The 22294-nt window shown below is 54.6% G+C and overlaps 1 protein-coding gene across 16 annotated transcripts in view; it reads right to left on the minus strand.

Moving 5' to 3' along the window:
- The window catches only part of TNS1 (tensin 1), a 216275-nt gene that overhangs the window by 91291 nt on the left and 102690 nt on the right, over window positions 1–22294 (minus strand). For 14 of the 16 annotated variants that reach the window (XM_072961624.1, XM_072961616.1, XM_072961623.1 and 11 more), the window contains 4 exons: window positions 19923–19964; window positions 7874–7915; window positions 7042–7092; window positions 1148–1197 (listed from right to left, as the gene is read on the minus strand). Coding sequence is in view for 9 of the 16 variants with exons in the window: in XM_072961616.1 (XP_072817717.1) it covers window positions 1148–1197; window positions 7042–7092; window positions 7874–7915; window positions 19923–19964 (185 nt within the window). In the remaining 7 variants the exon portion in view is untranslated. Of the gene's footprint in view, window positions 1–1147; window positions 1198–2419; window positions 2751–5979; window positions 6097–7041; window positions 7093–7873; window positions 7916–19922; window positions 19965–22294 lie in introns of those variants that run through there. The other 2 variants (XM_072961626.1, XM_072961620.1) reach the window with 2 other exon arrangements.

A 22294-nucleotide genomic window follows, 5' to 3' on the forward strand; every position in this document is an offset into this window, starting at 1 on the left:
AAAGTTGAGACTAGAGGGGCGGCAGGAGGAATACCACAGAGGTGTTTCAGTGTGACACGGTGGCACTGGACAGTGCAGCCATGGGATGCTGAAACCAGGGCAGAATCCAGAAGGGTTAGCTCTGAGCCCAACTGTGTAGACGGGGCTTGGAGAAAGGGGAGCCAAGGGTGATGAACGGCTTCTCTGTGGTGGCAATGGCAGGGAGCAGGGGTCAGTCGGCTGGGAGTCCACTTTGAATTTGACCTCTCAGCCATTCCTCATCCCTAAAGCAAGCTTCTCACTGCAGCCTTTGGGAGTGGGGTTCCTACTAAAGGCAGAACCGCGCCCCCACCTGGACAACCTTAGCATTACATTCTTCACCCACCCACCCCACAATGACTCTCAGCTTACAAGAGAAGGGGATCCTCTAAAGGGGCCCTCCAGTCTCTGTGGACAGCTGGAGCCTGAACTATAACCCACTGGGAGCTTCAGCTACATTCCAGGCCCTCTCTCGCTGGGGCTCCATATCCCTAGGGCCAGATTCTCACTCATCTCGGAAGCCTCGGGGTTGAAGGGGAGGCAGAGAGGGAAGCGCCCCAGCTGGAAAATTAGAGAAGCTGGCGCAGGAAAAAGAGATCATGGATGAGCAAGGCACTGAGTCCCCTGTGCATCTCCTTCCCCCAGCCCAGCCAGATAGAGAACCTTCCTTTTATAAATGACCCTCCAACATCAGAAACCTCTGCCCATGGAGAGGAACAGGGTTTAGCAGGGGCCTCGATGCCAGCCAGGACTGAGTGCAAACCCCAGAGCTGCCTCTTGGTGGTTCTGTGACATTTAACAAGTCACCTCATCTTTTTGAGACTCAGTTTCCTCATCTGCCAAATGGGAATAAAATACTTATCTTGTAGGGCTGTTGCAGGGGCTTGATAGGATCATGCTGGTCAATAAAGAATCCAACACAAAGCCTGGCTTCGAGCTAGAATGCAAAACATGATGCTTCCCAGCAGCATCGACCTGCATCCTCTCCCTGCGGCTTTCATGTCTGCCCATGCTCCCTACCAGTGGCTTTGTGACTTCAGTCTCGGAGACCGAAAGGCATGACTTGTGAAGAACACCCACAGCGACCTCACTGCCTGTACCCTTACCCCTTGACCCGCAGTAGGCATACCTGATGGGCTGGGGATGGGGCTGGACACTTGGCGTGACTCTGGTGGAGCCCTGGGAAAGAGAGAAGAGAAGTAGCATTAGGGAGGAGGCCAGCAGGACAGCAAGACTGCAGCAGAGAGCTGTCCATGGGAGCAGTCAGGACCATGGGCAAACAGATTCTCCTCTCCTACCTCTGCCAGAATTCCAGCCCAGGCACCCTAAAGCCCCAGCAACACAGCAACCCAAAGCCAAAAGCAATCAATGCCAATCCCACGTGAGTGTGCCCGTGTGCTTGCGAGCCTCCCTAGGGGAAGGCTTTCCTTCCCCAGACAAGGAGGAAATCCCAAATGCTGAGAAATGCACCACACCTGCTATCTCCGCTGAGTCCACGCTCAATAAAACTGTCACTAAACTGATGGAAACCCATTTCATCTTGATTCGCTGGACATCGGAATAGCAACCCCAAGTGGAGAATAGAGATCGCAAGCATGAAAGAAGGAAAGATGAGCGTGCTGGCCACCCTCTGCCTAGCTCTGAACATTTCTCCTCCGACCACCAGCAGCCCACACGCCTCTCTCCTTTAAAGCAGCAACACCGGCTCATTCTATCAAAAGTTTTGAGGCAAGAAGAAATCAGGCATGGTTGGCAGTAACCAAGACCAGTGCTAGGCAGCAAATCACACTCCTAAGGACCCACTGCCCAGCATCTGTCACCACCCCCCATTCACTCGCTCCCCTTCCCAGGGTTATCAACTTGTACAAAATTAGGCCAAGGAACCCAAGCTGGTGTCCAGTATATCCCAGGACATCCCAATGGCTCAGTGATGAAAGCACAGGGTCAGAGTCCCACAGCATCCTGCTGGGCAGCCTTGCATTCCTTAACGCTCTGAGCCTCTGAAATGTCACGTGTAAGACGGGACAATCCTTATGGGGTTGTTTGAAGATCAAAAAGAACTGTGCCCAGAAGGCACTTAGATGTTGGTACCGTTATTACATCAAGGACAATTAAAAAGGGAGTCAGAGATATAACCAAACATTCACCTCTACAGAAAATCAAAATCCAGCATCACCAGCTGCCACCCATCCTTTCAGCCACCTCACTCGACGCAAATCAGACACCAACTGGTAGATTCCCAGACTCAGGCAGAGCTCTCTGAGCCCACTGGCACCTTCCAAACATCCCTGAGACTCCCCAGAACCAGCCTTTCCTGACCACCAATACGCATTCACGTCTCAGAGGAGGCAGGACCACAATCCCACCAAGGAGAGGAGAAACCAAGGCCACAGTAACTCACCCCCACAGTGATGACTGGCAGGATTCACCTTGACTTCGGGCTGGACCACTGGGGCCGCAAGAAGAGAAGCCCCCTTCAGCCCTCTCCAGGTCCAGCAGCGCCTACGAGGCAGGGGTGGGTGGGCTCCATGGCCCAGCTCCCAGCTGAGCCCAAAGCCAGGGCAGTCCCACTAAGAGGAGGCCCCTCCATCCAGCCTCCCGTAAGAAGGCTGTGGCCAGAGTCCCCTCCGCCTGGGCTGCCGCCCAGCTCTGAACAGCTCAGCCTTGGAGGCAGCAGCAGGAGGAAACAGCCAAGTGGGACTGTCGGGGCGGAAAGTTTCTCTGTCTCCACAGCTCTCCTGGCCCTGAGGACTCGGGTTTGCATGAGTCAGGCGTGGGGGGTTGGAGGTGGGCGGTAAGGAGGGGTTGAGTTGTGTTTGGTTTTCAAGACCCAAACCGGGCTGTTCCAAAACTACCCACCCAGAGGAACGCAGAAACCCCACACTTCATCCGTCTCCGTTTCACTGGCCCCTGATGAGGAGCCGCTGAACCTCCCCAGGCCCTAGGCCCCGCTCCAGGCCCCAGGGCCACCCTGCTATAAATAGCCCCTCGGGTTCCGTCTGCTGCTGATCCATAGCCCTGTTTGGAGGAGGCCACCACAGCTGCTTCTAACAACTGGAAGCCACAACCAGAGCCAAGGCTGGAGGTGTGGCCAGGATCACAGGGCCAGGCCCAGGGAGCTGCAGGGAGACAATGGGATATTGAGCCAGGCTTGGCAAGGGGACGGGGGAGCTGAGGGGAGCCGGGAGCCTCCACGGGCACAGGGGTAAGGAGGATGAGCAGGGCCAGAGAGCCAGCTCCCGTTTCTCCACCCCCCTTCCCAATGTTACAACATTCCACATTCCTCAGCCTCCCCACCCCAAAAAAGCCAGGGAAGATAAATAAAAACTTGGCCCTAACAGAGTCTGGCCATGCCGCCTCCAGAGGTGATAAGACAAAGTCCAAGCCGGCTCTGCTCCGCTGGGCCAGCCGGGGAAGGGAAACGGGAGGAAGCTGCCTTGGACAGTGACCCCAGCGTGGAGGACAGGGACGAACAGCTGGACGGTCATCCCCTGATGAATCACTGGGCCGCCTTCTAACTGACAGGGCTTCCTGTTTTCTGCAAAGTTTTCGGGCATGTGACGCTCGCTGGCAGAAAGCAGACTTGCACAGGTAACCTGTTTGAGCGCTGGTGGACACAGAGTCACAGGGAGAACAGAGAACCACAAAAGGGCTGGGGGGCAGGGAGGGGGATGTGAGCAACATAAAACGCTTCAAGAAACACAGTGACCTCACACACACAGGGCTGGAGACAGCCTTCCGCTGCGTGCCTCATTACACAGGCCTTTTTCAAGAGGGATGCAGTCCCCTCTCCTCCCCATCATTGCATGCATTCCCTCATGTAGTGAACTTCACTGAGTCCACTGGCTGTGCTTGAGGCCCCCGACCTCAGAGAGCTTATATTCTGCAAAGGAAGATACTCATCCACGCAGCCAGTGTGAGAAGCAGCCGCTTGGTCTCTTTGACCAATATGTAAAATGGGTACAACACAATCGCATGTAATTGACCCTTTCCACTTAGAGCCTCTGGGAGAAACTACCGGAGGCTTTACAGAGTACTCCAAAGATTTTATTTTATAAAGAAAACTAGCTCTCTGTCTGCCGGTAATCCCATTCTTTCCCTCTCCAAGACTTTCAAAGCCCTTTACCCACATGGTTTGAACTTCCTCCCTGGCCCTCCCAAGACAGGGACCAATAATAGGACTTTTGATCCAGCTCCCTAGGAAACAAGTCTCTCCTTTGCTTACAGGACACTGTGTAAGGAAATTCCACAGCCTTCCCGAAACGGTGTCTTACTTCTCTTACTATCAGGCAGTTCCTCCTGGTATCTAACCCTCGCCCTTCCTGCTGCAGATTAGGCCAACTCTGTTGGCCTTAGTCCTCACTGCAGGTGGGAGCTGCTGACCACCGCTCAGACACTCCTGAGCAGCTCAAGATCTATGACCCTCGGCTCCGTTTTTTGCTCTCTTCCTCTCCCACCACCACGCAGCAAGAGTGGGAACCCCAGGATCTGGGCGGGGTTGGTTTGGAGCAATGACTGTGTGGGAAGAGTCTTGCCTTCCTTTGAGGTCCACAGACCAAACACTACAGCTCTGGACCAAAAGAAAAGCTGTTTCCTGAGCCCAAGTCCCCAGGGGGCACAGTTGGGAGGAGGGTCTGGAAGCAACGCCAGGAGCCATGTCAAGCAGCCAGAGATCAGTGACCAATCTACGTCAAGGGCCCTTCCCCATCCCTATGTCTCCTCTGGGGGCTGTAACCACACCCTCCCCTCCGCACCAGCCCCTCCAGCCACACCCCTTCCTCTCTCCTTCCTGCCCACCAGCCTGGATTTTTCCAAAACAAAGTGCGACACAGCACACCATCCACAAACGCTGCTACACACCAACCCCGTCAGAGGAAAACAGCCATTCCTGCCCTGTGAGTCCTGGGCGGCAGGCCAGAGACAGGAAAGCAGCCCAACAAACAGGCACATTATTATCACAGCAGCAGGCCCAGGGCAGCAACCATGCTGCCCTGAAAAGTGGTCTTCTCACCCCGGGCAGATGGCAGGAAAGACCTGTGGATGGGCAGGGGACCGACTCGGTGACCCTGGGATCACTCAGCCCGGGACAGGTGTTTGGGAACCTCAGGAGAGGTTTTCTCTCCTCCTCTGCGGTATCCAGACCATTCTGGAATCTGCTCACTCGCTTAGTCTTTCATGAACAACTTTAGATGAACGAGAGCAAAACTCATCATGTCCCTTCTCCCATATCCAGACAAGACGGCATCCTTACCCACTGCTGACACACAGACATACCCACTTTCATCCCAGATCAACAGAACTTTTTCCTTAAAAAACAAAAAACCACACACCCCTAATCCCAACTAAACAGCAATCTCTTTCTCTCCCAGGATCAAGGTCACACATATCCTCGTGCCAAAAAGTTCTTCATGATGTCTGACTTCAGTCTCTTTTGCTGCAGCTTTACCTTGTAAAATCTGTCTGGCCGAGGCTGGGGTTGCGGGGAACAACTGCTCTAGGATTCAGCTTATAAGAGTGTCCAGATCATTGGCTAAATGGCTTGGTTCACACGCCGTCACCCTGTCCCTTGGCCAAAGATCAAGAGTCCTGGAAACACCAGATCCAGGCAGCCGTCCCGGGATGGGATGGAGAAGACATTTATCGAGTCAGTGAACCCCTCCAAGCCTCTGTTTCCTCATCTATAAAATGGGGTCTCAGCATCTGCCACAGTGGGATGTCATGAGGATCAAAAAAAGACCCAGCCCAGCTCCTGGCCCTTAGCCAAAATAACAATAAGAAGAATGGCTCCCATTTTTATTGAGCACATATTATACACCTTGTGTACATTAAGCTAGTTAATCCTTAGTAGTAGGTACACAAAAATTAATTTCTTCCCTGCACCCCAGCCCCAGAAACATCACAAACTCGGACAAGGGTCCCACACCAGCATGGGTACTCCGTGCCCACAGGACCCATGCATACCTTGAACAGAGCCTTCCCCACTAATTTGAGAGGCATTGTCCTGCTCCTCCTGGAGGGGCTCTGTGTAGCCCCTGGGACACCTCCACCTCGCAGGGCTGGCTGTGCAGGGCTGCCCCTGGGCAATGTGGCGGCAGCGGCAGGCTCACCACAGAAGTGTGGCTGCCCGCGGGAGCCCAGTACCTTCCTTTGAGGCCCTCCCTGCCGTGGGTCAGGCAGCTGTCAGATGATAGGGCCTCATGCCATCAACAGCTCCCCCCGTGCCAACCGCCAAAACCACTCCCTGTTCCTCTGCAGATCAGGGCAGGCGAGGATGGAGAGGCCAGCAGAGGGGCAAACTGTCAGAGAAGGGCGGGGAAGAAAGAGAAAGGCCCAACTTGGCCGGGCCTCTGCCCCTGGGGTTGTGAAAACGAGCCCAGACACGAGCACAGCTGGAAGCGGGGTCCCGGAAGAGCTCCTCTTGCCTTCCTTGAGGTCCTTCCACGTAAGGAATTTGCCCATCACCCTCCACCAAAACCGCAGGGCAGGAGGAGTCCTGAGAGATCAACCATCTTCCAGCTTCCTCCTGAACCAGCAGCATTTAGGACATTTTCAAAGCCTCCTCTCTCCAGAGAAGCAGAGCCTGCGATTCCCTCTAAGATCCCGGGAGTCCCTCTTCATCTCCGCCCTTAGTTCCTCCTGCTGCGGCGTTGCCCCTTCCCCTGGTCCTTACCTTGGTGACTGCTCACCACCCAGCCAGGCCTCGCACAGCACAGCAGGCCCCCTCTCTCCTTCCTCCCACCCTGCAGCACTGAGTCCGCCTAAGTGATGGCAAATGAGCTCCGGATCCAGCTGAGCTGGAGGCTGAAGCTAAGACTGGGATCTAGTACCCAAGTAATGGGGCCTGCTCACCCTCCCAGCCCCTCTCCTGGCTCAGTAATTGAGCTGAGCAACCCCTGCCTGCCCTTCTGGAAAGCGGGCCTTAAGGGGAGGCCCCACCAAACAAAAGTGTGGGACATGGTCCACCCCCCACCTCAGGCACCAGGGGCCCGGCCGCATCTTTGTCCTCCTCCTGCCTATACTGACCTCTTCCTCAAGGCTTTTCCGTGTGCTTCCACCCCGGAAGGCTCCTTCTCCCTGGAGACAAAGAAAAGGCAGTCAGAGAGGGGGATCAAGGAAAGTCACCAAAAGTTACCAGGTCTTTATCCAGTTGGGTGTGGCAGTGGTCGGGTTAGGAGCTTGGCAGAAGGGCCTGGCAAGGGGCTCGGCTGTTTGCGTAGAATCTTTTTGTCCACTAAAGGCTCCTCAGAGCTAATCACACCCTCCATTTGTGTCTCCTGACCTCTCCTCGGGGACATTATTACTATTCCCATTTTGCAGATGATGAAACTGAGGCACAGACAGGTTCATGACTTGCCTACAGTCACACAAATAGAACCTTGGAGTAGTTAGGCTGTAAACCCAAGTCCTCAGTCTCCAAGCCCATTATTCCATGCTGGCCATGGCCAAGAGATGCCTCTCAGCTGTCAGCCTCAGTTTTCCCTCTGCTGGACTCACTCACTTCCTTCCCTGCCTCCTCCACGCAGCCTTGAGGAAAGTGTCTCTCTGCTAAGTCAGGGAGATGGGTTTGGAAAGATCTGCCTGGCTTTCTCACATTCTACATATTTAATAAAGAAGTCCACATTTAACCACTGGCCTCTCCCTCTCCCCCAGCCTAGTTCCTCTGCAGTCCATTTCCAAACACACAAGGGGATGGTCAGATGTCCGGCTCCCAACGTCATTCATGTCCCCACCCTTCCCTCAAGTTCCCCAAATCTACTCCAGAAGAGTGTCCCCAAACACATCTGTTCACTTTCCTCCCAATCCTCCTTCTGCTTTCCGGCCACCCCGCCCCCCCCTCCCCCCCACCATCACTCACCGTGTCCACTACATTCTTTGGAGCGCTCTCAGTGTTGACGGGCTGTGGGCAGAAGGAGAAACAGCATGAGGCCTCAGGGCAAACCTCCCCAGGTTGGCTCTCTCCCCAGGGCCAGTGGCTGTGATGGGCAGAAAGCGTCCTGAGGCACGGCGATGGCGCCAGCCAAGACTCAGACAGATGCGCTGACCCCAAGCTTGGGGGGCAGAGTTTGGAAAATGACAAACTGTCCTATTAGTACTCGAACCATCCAGCTGGACACACCTCACCAAGGCCAATAACTCAGACAGCCAAAAAGGAGCAAGGAGCAAGTAAGTTACTCTTGTTCCCACACACCAGGTAAGCGCACCTACATTGACCGTTTCATTTATTCACAAGAACTCAGTGAGGTAGCTACATTACTAGCTTTGAGCCCCACTTTACAAATAAGGAGAAATTAGATGAGTGGCCCAAAGTCACCGACTACAAAGAAGGACAACGGGTTAGAACCCCATCTTGGGTCTCTACACTTCGTGCTCTGTATCAAACTGCAGCAGCCCTGGGTGAGGGGCCTGCCAGCGTCCTCTCTTCAGTGGCCTTTCAAGGGCCACCCCCACCAGTGGCCCAGCCCCCTCACAGACCTGCTTTCATGCCCAAAAGCTCTGCTCCATCCAGACCCCTTGCTATTCCCACATCCAAGCCTTTGTTTGTAGAACTGCTTCCTCTCTTTTCCTCCTCCATGAAGCCCTCCCTGAACACCCCCGCAAGAGGGGGCTCTCTCTCACACCTTGGACCTCCAGGATCTGTGCCACTTATTTGGTCTTCAGGGTATGAATAATCTCATCATGGGAAGATGTCTAATTCTCCAACTATTGTTTTACTTACGACTCTTATGCACCCTGCCTCTGAAACAGAGTCAAAGCAGCATTTTTACCAACTCAGTTGCCATGTCCCTCATGCTGGGGACTGCGGTTTATGTGGAGCGGGCCATCAATAAACGCCTGTGGACTGGGCTGTCCCTCACCCCGGTGCCATCCTTCCCTTGCTCAGACCAACAGAAGTGCTTCCTACTAAAGGCATCTTGAAACGTGAGCTCCTCAGACTCCCGATCACCAGAGAGAAACTCCCCGTGCCAGGGCCAGCTCCTGGCCACAGTCTCCAGGCCTCCGTTCCCAGCTCAGTTAGAAGGGCCCTTGGGTCCTACAAGGAGGCGTGAGCACAGCTGTCAAGGTCATGGAAACAAGCCTTTGCCGAGATGAGTGTAGACCAGGTTAAGACAGTGCGTTTCAAAATGAGGAGCATCCGCCCAATCCAATCCCTGGGACCTAAGGGTGAGCTGCTCATGTCTGAAGACAGGGGGATGGACAGAATGACCTCAAAGGCCCTGGCATCTGGAAGGAGAAGTGGGCCAAGATGGGCATGGAGGAAGGAAGTGGGCTGAGCCAAAGGCAGTCATGCTCTGTATGAAAGGGGCCCAGACTTCACCCCTCCTGCTGGGAAGACGGGAGGCTGAGGCCAAAACTTCTCTCCAGGTGGATGAAACCTCCTGTGTAGTTCAGGGTCAAGGCAGCTTGGGACGGTTGAGGGAGGACGGGGTCCAGAACAGAGTAGGAGGTGGGGAGGCACATCAGCCAGCCTCCCTCAGCCCCGCTAGGCTGGCCCACCTGGAGTCTGAGGATGGCTCTGGAGGGGGAGTAAAGATGCCACATTCTGCCCCTTCCCAGCCCCATCCTAATCCTCACCCAGCCGCCCCCAGATCCCACAATCCTGAGCCGCAGGCCACTGGGCAGGGGGAAAATGAGCCTCCCGGAAACCCCTGGGGATCCCTGCCCTAGACTGAGCCCTAGGAGCTACCTGACAACTGGGACCAGGGTCTCCCCCAGCCTCCAACCACCACCTAGCCACACCCAGGGGAGTGCTCTGAAACAGTGCCAGCCCACCCCAGCCCTCTGACCACACCCTGCCGCCTGTCTCTTCTGGTCCAGGGTTCTAGGATGCTCAGGTGGAGACCCCTCGGCGAGGCAGGGCAGCCCAGTTGCCTCCTCTTGGAGCTGCTCTGGCCTCCTGTGGGGAGGAGAAGGCCTGCAGGAACCTTCTGTGCACAGAGTCTACACAGCACAACTGAGATCTGAACCCAGATCTCCCAGCTCCAAAACCCTCCCTCTTCACAGTCACCAGCCTCCCTAGATAGGGAGGGTCAGAAAGACAGAAATTAGGTGGGATGGAGAAACTGGAGACAGAGTACCTGTCCCAGGCCCATTACAAGCCCTTAAGAGCTCCTCGCCCTGCTCTGGGGAGTCTCCCAAGAGACCCCAACTCTAGGCAGAGCAGAGTGAGAGCCGGGGGTCTCAAATTTCCAATCGCCTAGAGGACTGTTGACAGACACACATATAGCTGGGCCCTCCCTACCGGGTGGGATCCAGCAGAGGATGGAGGGACCTGAAAATGTGCATTTCTAACAGGTTTCCGGGTCCAGGGATGACATTTTGAAAACCACTAGCCTAAGCCAACAGCATTGGCTACAGATGGCCAGGCCTTGTCCTGACTCCCTCTGCTACCAATTCTGTGACCTTAGGTAGGTCACTTTATCCTTGCTGCTCTTTGGCAAGACTGCAAGGCCTTATTTTGTGAGAAGCAAGTGAGATGAAGCACAGAAAGCACTTAGAAGAGGGCCTGACACTTAGGACGCTCTCAGTAAATGGGAGCTGTTATTTATCATCTCCACCCGCACACGCCCAGGGCCAGGCCCTCTCCCAGACACCCCACCCCACCCTGCCCCACCTTGACCCTCCTGCCCCGCCCCTCCTGGGTCTGGCACAGTGCAGACCAAGGAGTCAATATTAGAAACCACAGGCCTCAGCAGTGCAAAAGAAACTTCTCTCCCTGCCAGCAATCATCTGAGCACCAGCCCGTCAGCCCCCATCCCATCCCCGTGCCAGCTGGAGGCCGGCCATCAGATGCTTGCCTTCAATGTACTGGTGGTGAGGATTCTGAAGAACTAAAAATTTCCAAAAACCCCTTCGGACTTAAACACCCAGTGTTTTCCTGCAGTGTTTGCAAACACCGCCCAGCCTGCAAGCTGCACTCCCCGCCCCTCCCCTCCACCCCAGTCCTCCTGGGATTGAAGTCCTGCTTCTCTGTTTCCCAGGCACTGCCAACTCTGGGGCTACTGGGAAAGAGAATTGGTAACAGGAGGGCCGGGTTTGGGGGGGTCTCCCCTGAGGTCACCCCGCCCCAGGCCCTGCAGGGAGGTTTGGGTATGCTCCAGGGAAGCTCCCAGACCATCAGGGCTGTGGTCTCCTGAGGCCACAGCCCCAGAGCTCAATGGCTGGCAGAGACCCACTAGGCCTCAGCTGTCACCCTACCTTCAGCACACAACACACAAACACACACACACACACACACCCCATCCTTGCACACCACTCCTCAGAACATCAGCTCTGAGGGAAAACTCAGACACCAGCTGCTCCCTCCCCATTTCACAGATGGGAAAACTGAGGTGCAGAGAGGTGTAGGTATAACCCGCCCAGCCTCGCACAGTGAGGTTCATGGCAGGCTCAGGCTGGCACCCAGTAAAGCCCACCAATGAACTCACTCACTGACCCCCAGCCTGTCCCCAGCCAGCCTGCAGGCAGGGTTAGTTGGGTAGCTCCTGGCAGTCTCTGTTCTTCCTCCACACACAGGCTCAGCTGCAGAAAGACGAAGAAGATGGAGCCCAAACAAAGATGGCACCCCACCCCCGCCAGGCCCCACCCACTGCCCAATCCCAGGACAAACTCTGGATCTTAAGGACCTCGGACTTTCCAGAGCTGAGGTCAGCTGACTCATTGCGCCGCGAGGGTCTTCCAGAATGCCCCAGCCTCTAGGCAGGACAACTCAAATCCAGCTCAAGGTTTGGACCTGGTGCCACTTGACAGCAAGGCTTTGCTCTCCATGGATCTTCCTGCTCTAGAGTCTCAAATCGGGGAGTCCACAGCAAGGCAGGGACAAGACTCAGGCTTTCAGGGCAAAAAATTTAAGGAGGCATTCAGCGTCAGGGTGCGCAACCCTGAGAGTGATACCCCCTCCAATTTTGCACCCTAGGGTCCCCATTTGCCTTACCTCTTCCTTGCCCTGGTCTGCAGGTGCCTTTTCATAATGTTACTGCAATCATAATAATTACTCAACAGGTACTAATGATGCCCTGGGCTTAATATGGGCCTCTTCGCTTTCATGATCATCAGTCCTCATAATGTTCACAGGGTTACCCCATTTTACAGGTGAGGAAACTGAGGGGCCAAGAAATTAAATAACATGGCCAAGATTACACAGCTGGCAGGTAGGAGAGCTGGTTTTGCTCCTTACATCCCCCTTATGCTGTCTCCTCTCCTGGCCATGACCTTCAATTCCACTTACTCTTAATCAACTGCCCTCCTATTGGGAACAAGCTTTCTGCAGCTTAAAGACTAATTGTCTCAGGTCCTCAGGAGGAAGAGACTTCTTCAATACACTTCCAGAGGAAGAGGAGGAAACAGGCTGCAGTAGGAGAGACTGGAGTCGGACACCAGAGAGAGCTTCCTGAATGTGAGGGGTTGTGAACCACAGGGTGGATAAGGGAAGCTGCACATCCTTTCCTCGATTTTTTTTTTCCAAAAAAAGATACGCCTGCCCTCTCCATGCATACCCACCCCCAATGATGTGGGCCCGAGGAGGGGCTGTCCTATGGAGGTTGGGGTGGCTGGGATGAGAGCTGGAGGTTCACACGGTGGGACACGTTGGTAGCCTGCAGAGAGGGTGGGCTGGGGGAAAAAAATCTATCTGTGGGCTGCTGTTTTGGAGGAAGGAAAAGGCAGAGGGCCATAGCGGGTGGGGGGAGGTGCCCAAGCCCTGGACTAGGGGGAGGGGGGCCAGCGCAGAATGCGGACTCAGCCTCCGGAGGAACATTCCGTCCAGAAATTCCTCACACCCTCCCCACTTCCACCTCTCCAGCTCTCCCTACTCTTGCCCCCTGGGAGGCCTGGAATCCAGGCAGTTTTCAGGCCAAAAAAGACCCCATGACATCACAGCAACTGCCATGAGGGACTTGAACTGTGAGGTCAGGGCAGCACTGCCTATCAGAAGGGGAAGGGCACTGGTGGTGGGGCCGGTGGGGGCTGGGATGTCCTCTGTCCCAGGATCCAGAGCACGTTATTCCAGGCTCACTTGTTCCCAAAATAGAACCCTAAACAGATGAAGAGAGAGGACTGAAAGCAACAAGGAAGGGCAGGGAAGGGCAGGGAAGCTCCATTTATGGGGCACTTAGAGGGAGCATGGCCAGCAGGCACATCACAGACCAACCCCACAGCCAGCGGGGGTCGGGGGACCAGCAACGTGGTAATAACAAAAACACGTGCAGCAAGGGTAGCAGAGGGGCACTTTGAATCCCTCTTGGCAAATGAAGAAACATTTTCCAGGGAGATTAGCCAGCTCCATACTAGCTCAGATCTACACCTCAAAGTCCATGTTCACTCCTCACTCCATGTGATTTCCCACATCCCAGAGGTGGGAGCATCACCACGGAGGGCAAGGGGCTGGAGGGAGGGCAGCAGCAGCCTGCGCCCCATGAATGTTTGGATGATGTTGCTCCAGGGGCCACATTCTCTCCCGGGCAGGCTGAAGCCACCAGAGTGAAAAAACAGGCTGGATGTGATTAAATGGAATGTGATGCCTGATTTTCCCTGCACCCCCAGGGAGAGGCCTGGGCAAGCCCACTCCTGTCTTCAGCTCCCCACTCAAACCACCCCAAGGGACTCAGCACCCAACTCCCGGCTGCTGAAGTTGGGTAACTTTGGACCCCCACCCCCCACCCTGTCCTGCTCACACACGCCCACCAGGCTGGCCTTGAGCCAGGCTGGAATATTTCTCGCCCCCTCCTGCCACACTCCCCACGAACACTGTTCCACCCCTCAGCCAGGGCCCTGGGATTCTGTGCTTCCTGGACCCTTCCTCCACGCCCCTCTGTCTGCCCTTGCCCAAATACTCCACCCAACACTGAGCACCTGCACCAGCCTCATCTGGTCCCCCTGGCCCTTCTCCTGGCAAACCTCTCGCCACCAAGCCACACCCCACAGCTGGCAGCAGACTCCCGCTCTCAAACCCCACTTTGGGTCACTTTCCCACTCAAGGACCCACAATGGCCCTTAACGCGTGGTTCATTGAGTTCAAGTTCCCCAACCCGGCTTCTGGATTCCTCCCTTATCTGGCCCCTCTTTCCTCGAGTGGACTCCATTGCCCTCTCCCCTCCTCTACTGGCAGGCTCTGCTCCCATCTCCTCACTGCCCACCACCGTGCCACGCTGCCTCCTGCCTCCATTCCCACTCTCTGTCTATTCTCACCAGCACTCAGCCACGGCCACCAAGGTGAACAAGATTTCCTGGCACCCTCTTTCCCCTAGCAAGGGCTCTGGATTTGCTCTGGCCCCATCAGACTTGATAATTTGTCCAAGGCTCTACCCCATCTCTGTTTTAGCTCTGCCACCTTCGGGAAGGCCCTCTTTCCTTCCCTCCTCTCTTCCATTTGCTCAGGTCTTAAACTGGACTTGGAAGAGGAGGCAGACGCCTCAACCAGCGTAGCACAGATGGATTGCTGCCTTCCCTGGACCCCAAGGCTGCCTCTGGTCAGAACCCCCGAGTCGGGCACTAATTCATTTCCACAATAGAGTTCTCTCTCTCTTCCCCACTGAACAGGGTCCCCACAGGATCCCCCTTCACCCAACTGGAGCTTCTCCCAGTGGGGATCAAAGGAGAGGTGGTCAGCACATTCATGCAACCATATCCCTCCACAGCCCCGCCTAAGGGCAGGGCCTAAGAGGGCCCTGAGGACTCCACCCAAGCACCTCCCAGAGAGGGGACCTCCCATCTGCATCCTAATAGGCATCAGTGAGTATGATGTGTTCCAGTGACAGACAGCCCCGATGGGCCATTGTAGGTGTTAGAAAATTCTCCTTTACATCCATGTCTCCTCCTCTTTATGAGAACCTCCACCTACAAGGTTCGACTTTGGAGAGCCACACGAAGTAAGCCAGGGTGTCCTTCAACACACTCACTCCCATTCTGAGCCTGCCTTTACTCTCCCTCTCCGAACTAAGCAGCCTAGGAGGCGCACAAATTGGGGTTTCCAGCTTCCCTCATCACTCTGGGAATCCTATTTGGAATGCAGTGCTCAGAGTTTGCCTTCTCCTTTGAGAGTCAAGTCTCTCTTGGGCTCATCTCTCCTGACATTGCTCCATTTTCCAGAATCTCCCAAAGATGGCTACCCAGGGGCTCAGTGCCCTTGGATGAAACGCATAAGGGCAGGGAGTTCAAATGAACTAAAGCAAATGCTGGCCACTCTCCCTGATGGACAGCAAGACGGCAGCACGGGGGCTAAAGGGCTCTAGGTGCTTCCCTGCCAACCTCCTCACCCCAGATCTGATACAGGTGCACCTTGAGAAAGTCATTTGAAAATCTCAGGGCCACCACCTCATGTCCATTAGAATGGCTACTACTAAAAATTAAATTAAAGAAAAACATAAAATAAAACAGTATGAGGGAGGATGTGGAGAAATTAGAACCTTTGTGCACTACTGGTGGGTATATAAAGTGGTATGACCACTATGGAAAACAGTATGGTGATTCCTCCAAAAAAAAAATATCAAAAACAGAATTACTATATAGTCCAGCAGTTCCACGTCTGGGTACATACCCAAAAGAACCGAAAGCAGGGACTTGGAGAGTTATTTATACACCTACGATCATAGCAGCATTATTCACAGTAACTAACATGTGGAAATAACCCAAGTGTCCACCGACAGGTGAATGAATAAGTGAAATGTGGCATATATACACAATGGAATATTATGCAGCCTTAAAAAGGAAGGACATTCTGACACAAGCTACAACATGAGTGAATATTGAGGTTTCATCCTTGAGCATCCTTATGCTAAGTGAAACAAACCACAATTTTAAAAATGGATTAGAGTAGAAAAGAATCTCAAGGCCTTAGTTTCCTCACCTGAGAAAGAGCAGGATTTGACTAGATAGCATCTAATCCTCTCAGTCCTGTGGTTCCATGCCCACTGCATCCTCACCTGCCTTCCAGAAGCCCCGGTACTTGGCAGAAAAGAACCCTGCAGCTCCAGCCTGAAAACAGTGCCTGGCACAAGGTAGGCACTCAGGAAACGTTTGTTGGTGGGATGGGTGGCAGAGAGATAGATGGATAGACCCTCCCCAAAATCCCAGGCCCCCAGGCAAACAGAGAAGCTAGCTAGATGGACTCACGGCTGGTACTGTTTAGAATAAGAAATGCGGGGGAAGTCTGCCTGGCAACATCAGGTATTCACATCAGCAGCAAGCACCAAGGGTACTGGGGAGAAAGCAGATTCAGGAATACAAACCCCACTCCTGCCCCAGCCCCAGCCACTGTGTGTGACTGCAAACCAGTCACCTGGCCTTTCTGAGCTCCAGTTTGCTCCTCTCCCTAAGGATGGGTTTAGATCTCCGCCGAAGTCACTGTGGGCTTGAGTGGCCCAGGGTCAGGGGACAGGCTCAGAAGACCACAGCTGCTGTGCAAGCCAGTCACGCCTGTCATGATCACGGTCGTGAGTGTGGACCCCGGCGCCCAGCCACTGAGTTGAAATCCCAGCTCCCCATTTGAATAACTCTGTGGCCTTAAGCCTCATCTGTGTTCCCCGTCTGAGACACCCCCACACGCATTGCCTTGTCTTGAAGAATAAATGAGTTTACTTTTTTTGTAAAGCATTCAGAACAGAGGTCTGCAAAGAGAAAGTTCTAGACAAGAATTAACTTCTCACTGTTGCTCTGATTACTGCTATAGAGGAAATCAACCTGGCATTCCCATTTCCCCATTCACCTCCCCGCTGCACTCTCCACCCCGACCTGTGATTCGATGGGATTCACTCCATAGGACGTTTCAAGCACCACGGGGCTGGCCTGCGGAGGAGAAGCAGCGCCCACACATTCTCCCCTAGCCCAGGTCTCCTGGTGCCAGACCACGCGTGCAGGAGGGCTCACATCTGACCAACCTTGGTGAACTGGCCACTTCTGGCCATCACCCTCTGGAAATTCCTTTTGACTCTTATTTTTCAGATGTTAAGAAAAGCTGCTTCAGGACCGTCCATGGCAAACATGCCCCCTCCCCTTTCCGTCCTGCCCCAACCCGTGGACCCCACAGGAGGCAGGTGACCCTTCTACCCAAGGGCTTGGGCAACATCTGTCGAGTAAGACAAAAACTGGTTGAAGATTAAGCCACTGTGCCCTGGCTGGCCTGGCACAGGCCGGAAGATGTGTTTGGCCGGCAGGGCCCAGAGGCTGGCAGAAATCCCGTGCCCAGGGATGAGCGGTCCGATCCTAGGGGGGTAGGATTGAAGCAAGATGGGTGAGAGGGAGAGCTGGAGGCGTGGAGAACACAGGACAAGCAGGCAGACACACAGTGTGAGGCAAGAGGGAGGGGGCGGGGAGGCCAGAGACCAGCGCTGCAGAGGCTGAAGGGCAGGCAGCGAAGGCAAAAGGAAGGAAAAATACAACCCGCCCTTTCCTCCCTCTTGTGAACCTGCTCAAAGCACTGGCCTGCCTGCCTGCCGTGAGGAAACAGGTGCTCAGCGCTCTCTGGGGGAAGCCAAACTTTCTCCCAGCTTCCCCTGGGCCCCTTTCCCTCCCCAGGGAAGGCAGCAGAGTTTCCAGCTGGAGGCGGGCCCCCATCACATCCCCCACCGCCCACCAGCAGGGACTAAGAGCAACAACAGTCCTGTCTATTGAGCACCTAACCTGTGCCAGGCATCCGGCTGAAGGGCCTCTTCCAGCCACTCAATAACATGAATTGAGCACCAACTGTGTGCCAGACAGTGGGGATACAGCAATGAACACAAGGGATAAAAAAAACCTCTTGTATCATAGAGTTCACATGCTGGTGTGGGGGAGCCTTTTAAACAAGATAAGCAAGTATGATGGTGATACATGTTAAGGGGCAAAAAAAGCCCGAGAAGGGTTGTTGGGGGAAGGGAAATCTGACACTTCAGTAAAGACCCTGGAGGGGGGCAAGAGCCTGACAGGTATCCATGCGAAAAGCTTTGCAAGTGCAAAGGCCCTGAGGCAGCATCATGCCTCATATGTTCAAGGACCAACAAGAAGGCCAGGTAGCTGCAGCAGAGTGAGTAAAGGAAGGAGCTTCTAGAAGAGGGGTGGGGGACAGGTTCTGACTCAGGTGGGGAAACTCCACCATCCAATGGCTGATCCAACCTCCCTAAAGGTCAGAGCTCCCCCATCCAGGTAGGGCATATCACAAAGAAGGGAAGATTCCACAACCTCGCTCAGGCAGGAGTCTCTTCTGGTATCTAACTACATGGCCTCCAGCTGGAATGCCAACCTATTCCCTTTTGTCTCAACCTCTGACCCCTTCTCACATAAACAAGCTCACGAGACTCCCAGAGGTCATGCATCTGGCTTCTGCCTGGACAGCCTTAAACCCCGGAGCCCCCTAACCATCCCAAACCAGCCAAGGACATTCTGTTCTCAGCAGCGAAGTGAGTGGCAGCTGGGTTGAAATGATGAGACATAGCCTCACCCCTCCCCACTCCTCCCTACCCTCCTCCCCATGGTATCCCTCCACAGTCCCAGAGAGATTTCTCCCTGGCAGTTCCAAACCAGGCTGGCCTCATTCCCACAGCATCCCACGCCCATCCCCTACTCTTGTCAGACGACCTTCGGCTGGGCCCTGTGCGAATAACACACCACATCTGGAGCGGCACAGCCAGGGAGAGCTGAGGCCCAGAAGGGTTTGAGCCCAGTGAGACCAGGAAGAGGGGCTACAGCAAGGAAGGGAAATAGCTGGGCAGGGCTTGGGCCAGGAGGGCAGAGGGCAGTGACACTGCTCTGGGTCCTCGAGACAGCTAAGAGTCACAAGCACTCTTGCATAATCTTTTCTTGCATACTTTATTTCATTCCATCAAGGACCCTGAATCGAGGGAATACTTATCAGCACTGAGAAAGCCTTTGGAGTATCTAGTGCAACCCCTCTCTTCGACAGAAAGGGAAACTGAGGTCCAGAAAGAGGGCGGGACCTGCGCATTGTCACATGGCAAACAGGTGTTAGAGGAGAGAAGGCCAGGTGACCTGAGTGAGATTCCAGTATCCAGGCTGGGCAAGTTACCGCACAGGGATGCAGACACCCGAAACCACCTGGGCCCAGAGGCACCTCTGCCACCTCCCCCAGACTCCCACCCACATCAGTGTCACCACAGGCACCTCCGCACCAGCCACCGGCGATCAGATCGTGCCCGCAGGGGTCCTCCGTGACACACCCCTGAGCACAGGCACAGGCAGCAGCACGCACCTGCACACAGGCAGGCCCCTCCTCCGCAGCCTCCAGGGCTGGGCTGGGGAGCAGGAGGGATCTCTGAAGGGTGAGAAGGAAGCGAGAGGGCAGAGAGGGAAAGCTCCCAACATTCCAAATCAGCCCAGCTGGGATCAGTCTGCAGCAGGCCCCTCTCGACAGCCCATAACTCACAGAAGTCTTGCCCTATGCTTTTCTGGAAGCCTGACTAGGGAAGGGAGGAGAAGGGGGACGTGGAGAGAGAACGAAAAAGCAGAGTCAGCCAAGGAGCCTGGAGGTGGAACAGGCCACCCGAATAAATGTGAGCAACGGCCCGGGTACATGGATTCTGTGGGTCATGCCATCCATCCCCGCCGCCTCCGGCCGAAGGGTACCTAACAGGGGACCAGGGAAGAAGGAGATGCCATCCCCAGGTCCCGCAAGCCCCAGGACAACAGGCACCTGGCCAGGCCTAGAGACAGGCAAGATGCCCTTTTATGGGTTTTTCCAAGGACGTAAGTCTCAAGATTGAAATAGAAGGCCTCACATCTCATCAGAAGGGACCTCATGACTCATATCCTCCCAATCCAGCTTCGGCCTTGGGACGTGGCCCCTTCCTCCTCCTTACCTAACAGATCAGCACCCGTGGGGGCTACTCAGCATGCTTGGGCCTAAAGTTAGCTGCAGCAGGGAGCTGAGGAAAGAGGGGAGGTGGGGCTGGCAGGGCAGGGGATGGACTGTCACTCACCACCAGTTCATGGCTGGATGGAGGAATACAGGGGGCAGCCACCTGTGGGAGGAAGAAAGAAGGGGTAAGGTTAGATCTTTCATCCCCATAGAAAACCAGGGCCTCCTGAGATCATTCCACTCTCCCCATCCCACACTAGACACCCCTTCCTTCAACTCACAAACACTGACACTCTCCAGTGGGAGAATTTGATGGAAGACCATGTAGCAACATGGAAAAAAGCTTAGGCAATAATGCTCAGGTGGGAGGGGGAGGAGCAGAAGGCAAAAATGAAAGGATGTCACAGTTTTTAAATTCTGTAAAAAATATGCCGAATGACTGGAGGTCAAAGCACCAGGGTTAAGGTAATAAGAATAAAGATTCTTTTTCCTTGGTTCCATGTTCTAAATTTTCTATAATATGGAAAGATTTGTTTTAAATTTTTTAAAACCATGTTTAAATGTTTTTAAATGTTTAAAACCATTTTTCTAGAAAAGAAAGAGTCACCTTCTTCATTCTTCCCAGTGCCAAGATAGCTCACCCAAAGGTCAGAGCTGCAAACAGCTGGCAAAGTTTCTCAAAGCGTGCGGGCACAGGCTGGTGGAGGACCCCGCTGATTCTTCCAGAGGGAGCTGGCCACTTGGCTAATTGATGAGGAAGGCCTTGAAGGGTGAAAGCACCCTCGGTGTGTGACCTATAACTTTAGTCATCATCCTCATCTTCATCTCTGATGCGGGGAGGTGGGTGGTGATGTGGCCTCAAGACAGAGGGAGAGGGCAGGGAGGGGGCTGGATTGCTCATATCCTGAGATAACACTCCCTCTCTGGGGGCCGGGCAGTCAAACCACTACCCTGACAATTAGCAGGGGCCTTTATCAGAGACTCAGTGTGCTCCTTTTTTCTAGCTGGGACACGTTTTTCTTGGAGCTCATACCTCAACCTTGGCTCCAATTCCCGACCCGAACACCAGGCAGGAGGCCTACAGAGGGGACGGAGGGGGAAGCTCTCCCCCCGGGCCTGAGGGTGTCTGGACATAAGCCGTGGATGGCCAAAGAGGGGATGGCCCCCTCCTGGAACAGTGAGCAAGCCGGCCTCCCATCCCAGCCACCACCCCAGTGGAGCAGTGACAGTGACAGCCTATAGCCCCAGCCGGAAGAGCCCCAGCTCTTCACAAAGACCTCACCTTCAGCCTGGTCCTCCCGCCACCCACCCCGTTCTGTCGTCCAGCCAGCCCAAAGGCTCCCTTGGCTTGACACAGCAGCCCAGAAGGGGACCATGCCTGCAGGACGATGTGGCCTGAGCCCTGGAAAGGGTGGACAGGCTAGGAGTTAGCATCCGTGGGCTCTTGACCCAGTCACATGGCAGGCTCCTAACCCAACTCATTTCAAGCAGAGGACTGCTTGAAGTCACATTACTCCAGGACTTGGGAGAGTAACATATGAGGCCAAAAAAACGGGAACAATATCTTCAACATATAACACATACTGAATGTGTACTACATGACAGACATTATTACCAATGCCTTACCCACATTAACTCCTGTGATCCTTTCAACAACCCAGTAAGGTAGTACTATTATACCTCCTGTTGAAGTGTAGGGTGCACACTAGCAGTGGCCTTCTCCTTGTCTCTTGTAGCCCCCAGCCCCAAATCCCATTCTGGGGCTTATAGGTTTCAACCTCATGGGGCCAGGCCCCCAGTATCCCCTGTTCCCTCTATCACCCACGGGTTTTCAGGCCCTGGGTAGGAGCAGGTGCAATCTACAGGACAGAACCCTGCTCTGTTCCTTCCTTCTGAGCTAGAGAGGGAACAGAGCTGGGAACCTAAATAGGGGATCAGCTGCAAAAGATGGGGATGCCACTGGCTACTGCCTGAGCCTCCCAGCCGCAGCCAAGTCCCATCCACCGCCATTGGCTTCCCCTGCAATATATCAGAGTGAGTTTCTAGTCTCCATTTGGGACAGGAGGCTGGGGAAGTGAGGGAGGGGGTTGCAGACACATTTTGAGGCAGAGTCAGAATAGACAAGTGTCTCTCCCCCAGCACCACCTTAAGAAAGTGGAAAAAATGGGGCCCCAGGTATCCCGACCCCAGGTCCCCTTCCCTGTCCCCCCTGAGGCAGAGACAGCCCCTAGATCTGAGGGGCAGCTGTGGACCCCCAGTCCAAAGGCCTGATGCCTGGTGCCCCCTCGTGGCCTGCTGCCCCCAGTGGGCCTCCCCTACCCGCCGCCCACAGCTGTGCATTCCAGGGCCAGCCGGACAGCCAGCCCACTAACTTTGTTGTGTGTTTCAATGTTTCTTGTCTCTCTCTCTCTCTCTCTCTCTCTCTCTCTCTCTCTCTTTTAAGCAGAGAAATGTTTCCTTAAAAGGCTCTCTCCTTCCCTCCGGCACCCTGGC

The sequence above is a fragment of the Vicugna pacos genome, chromosome 5, assembly GCF_048564905.1.
Source record: "Vicugna pacos chromosome 5, VicPac4, whole genome shotgun sequence".
Lineage (NCBI taxonomy): Eukaryota > Metazoa > Chordata > Mammalia > Artiodactyla > Camelidae > Vicugna > Vicugna pacos.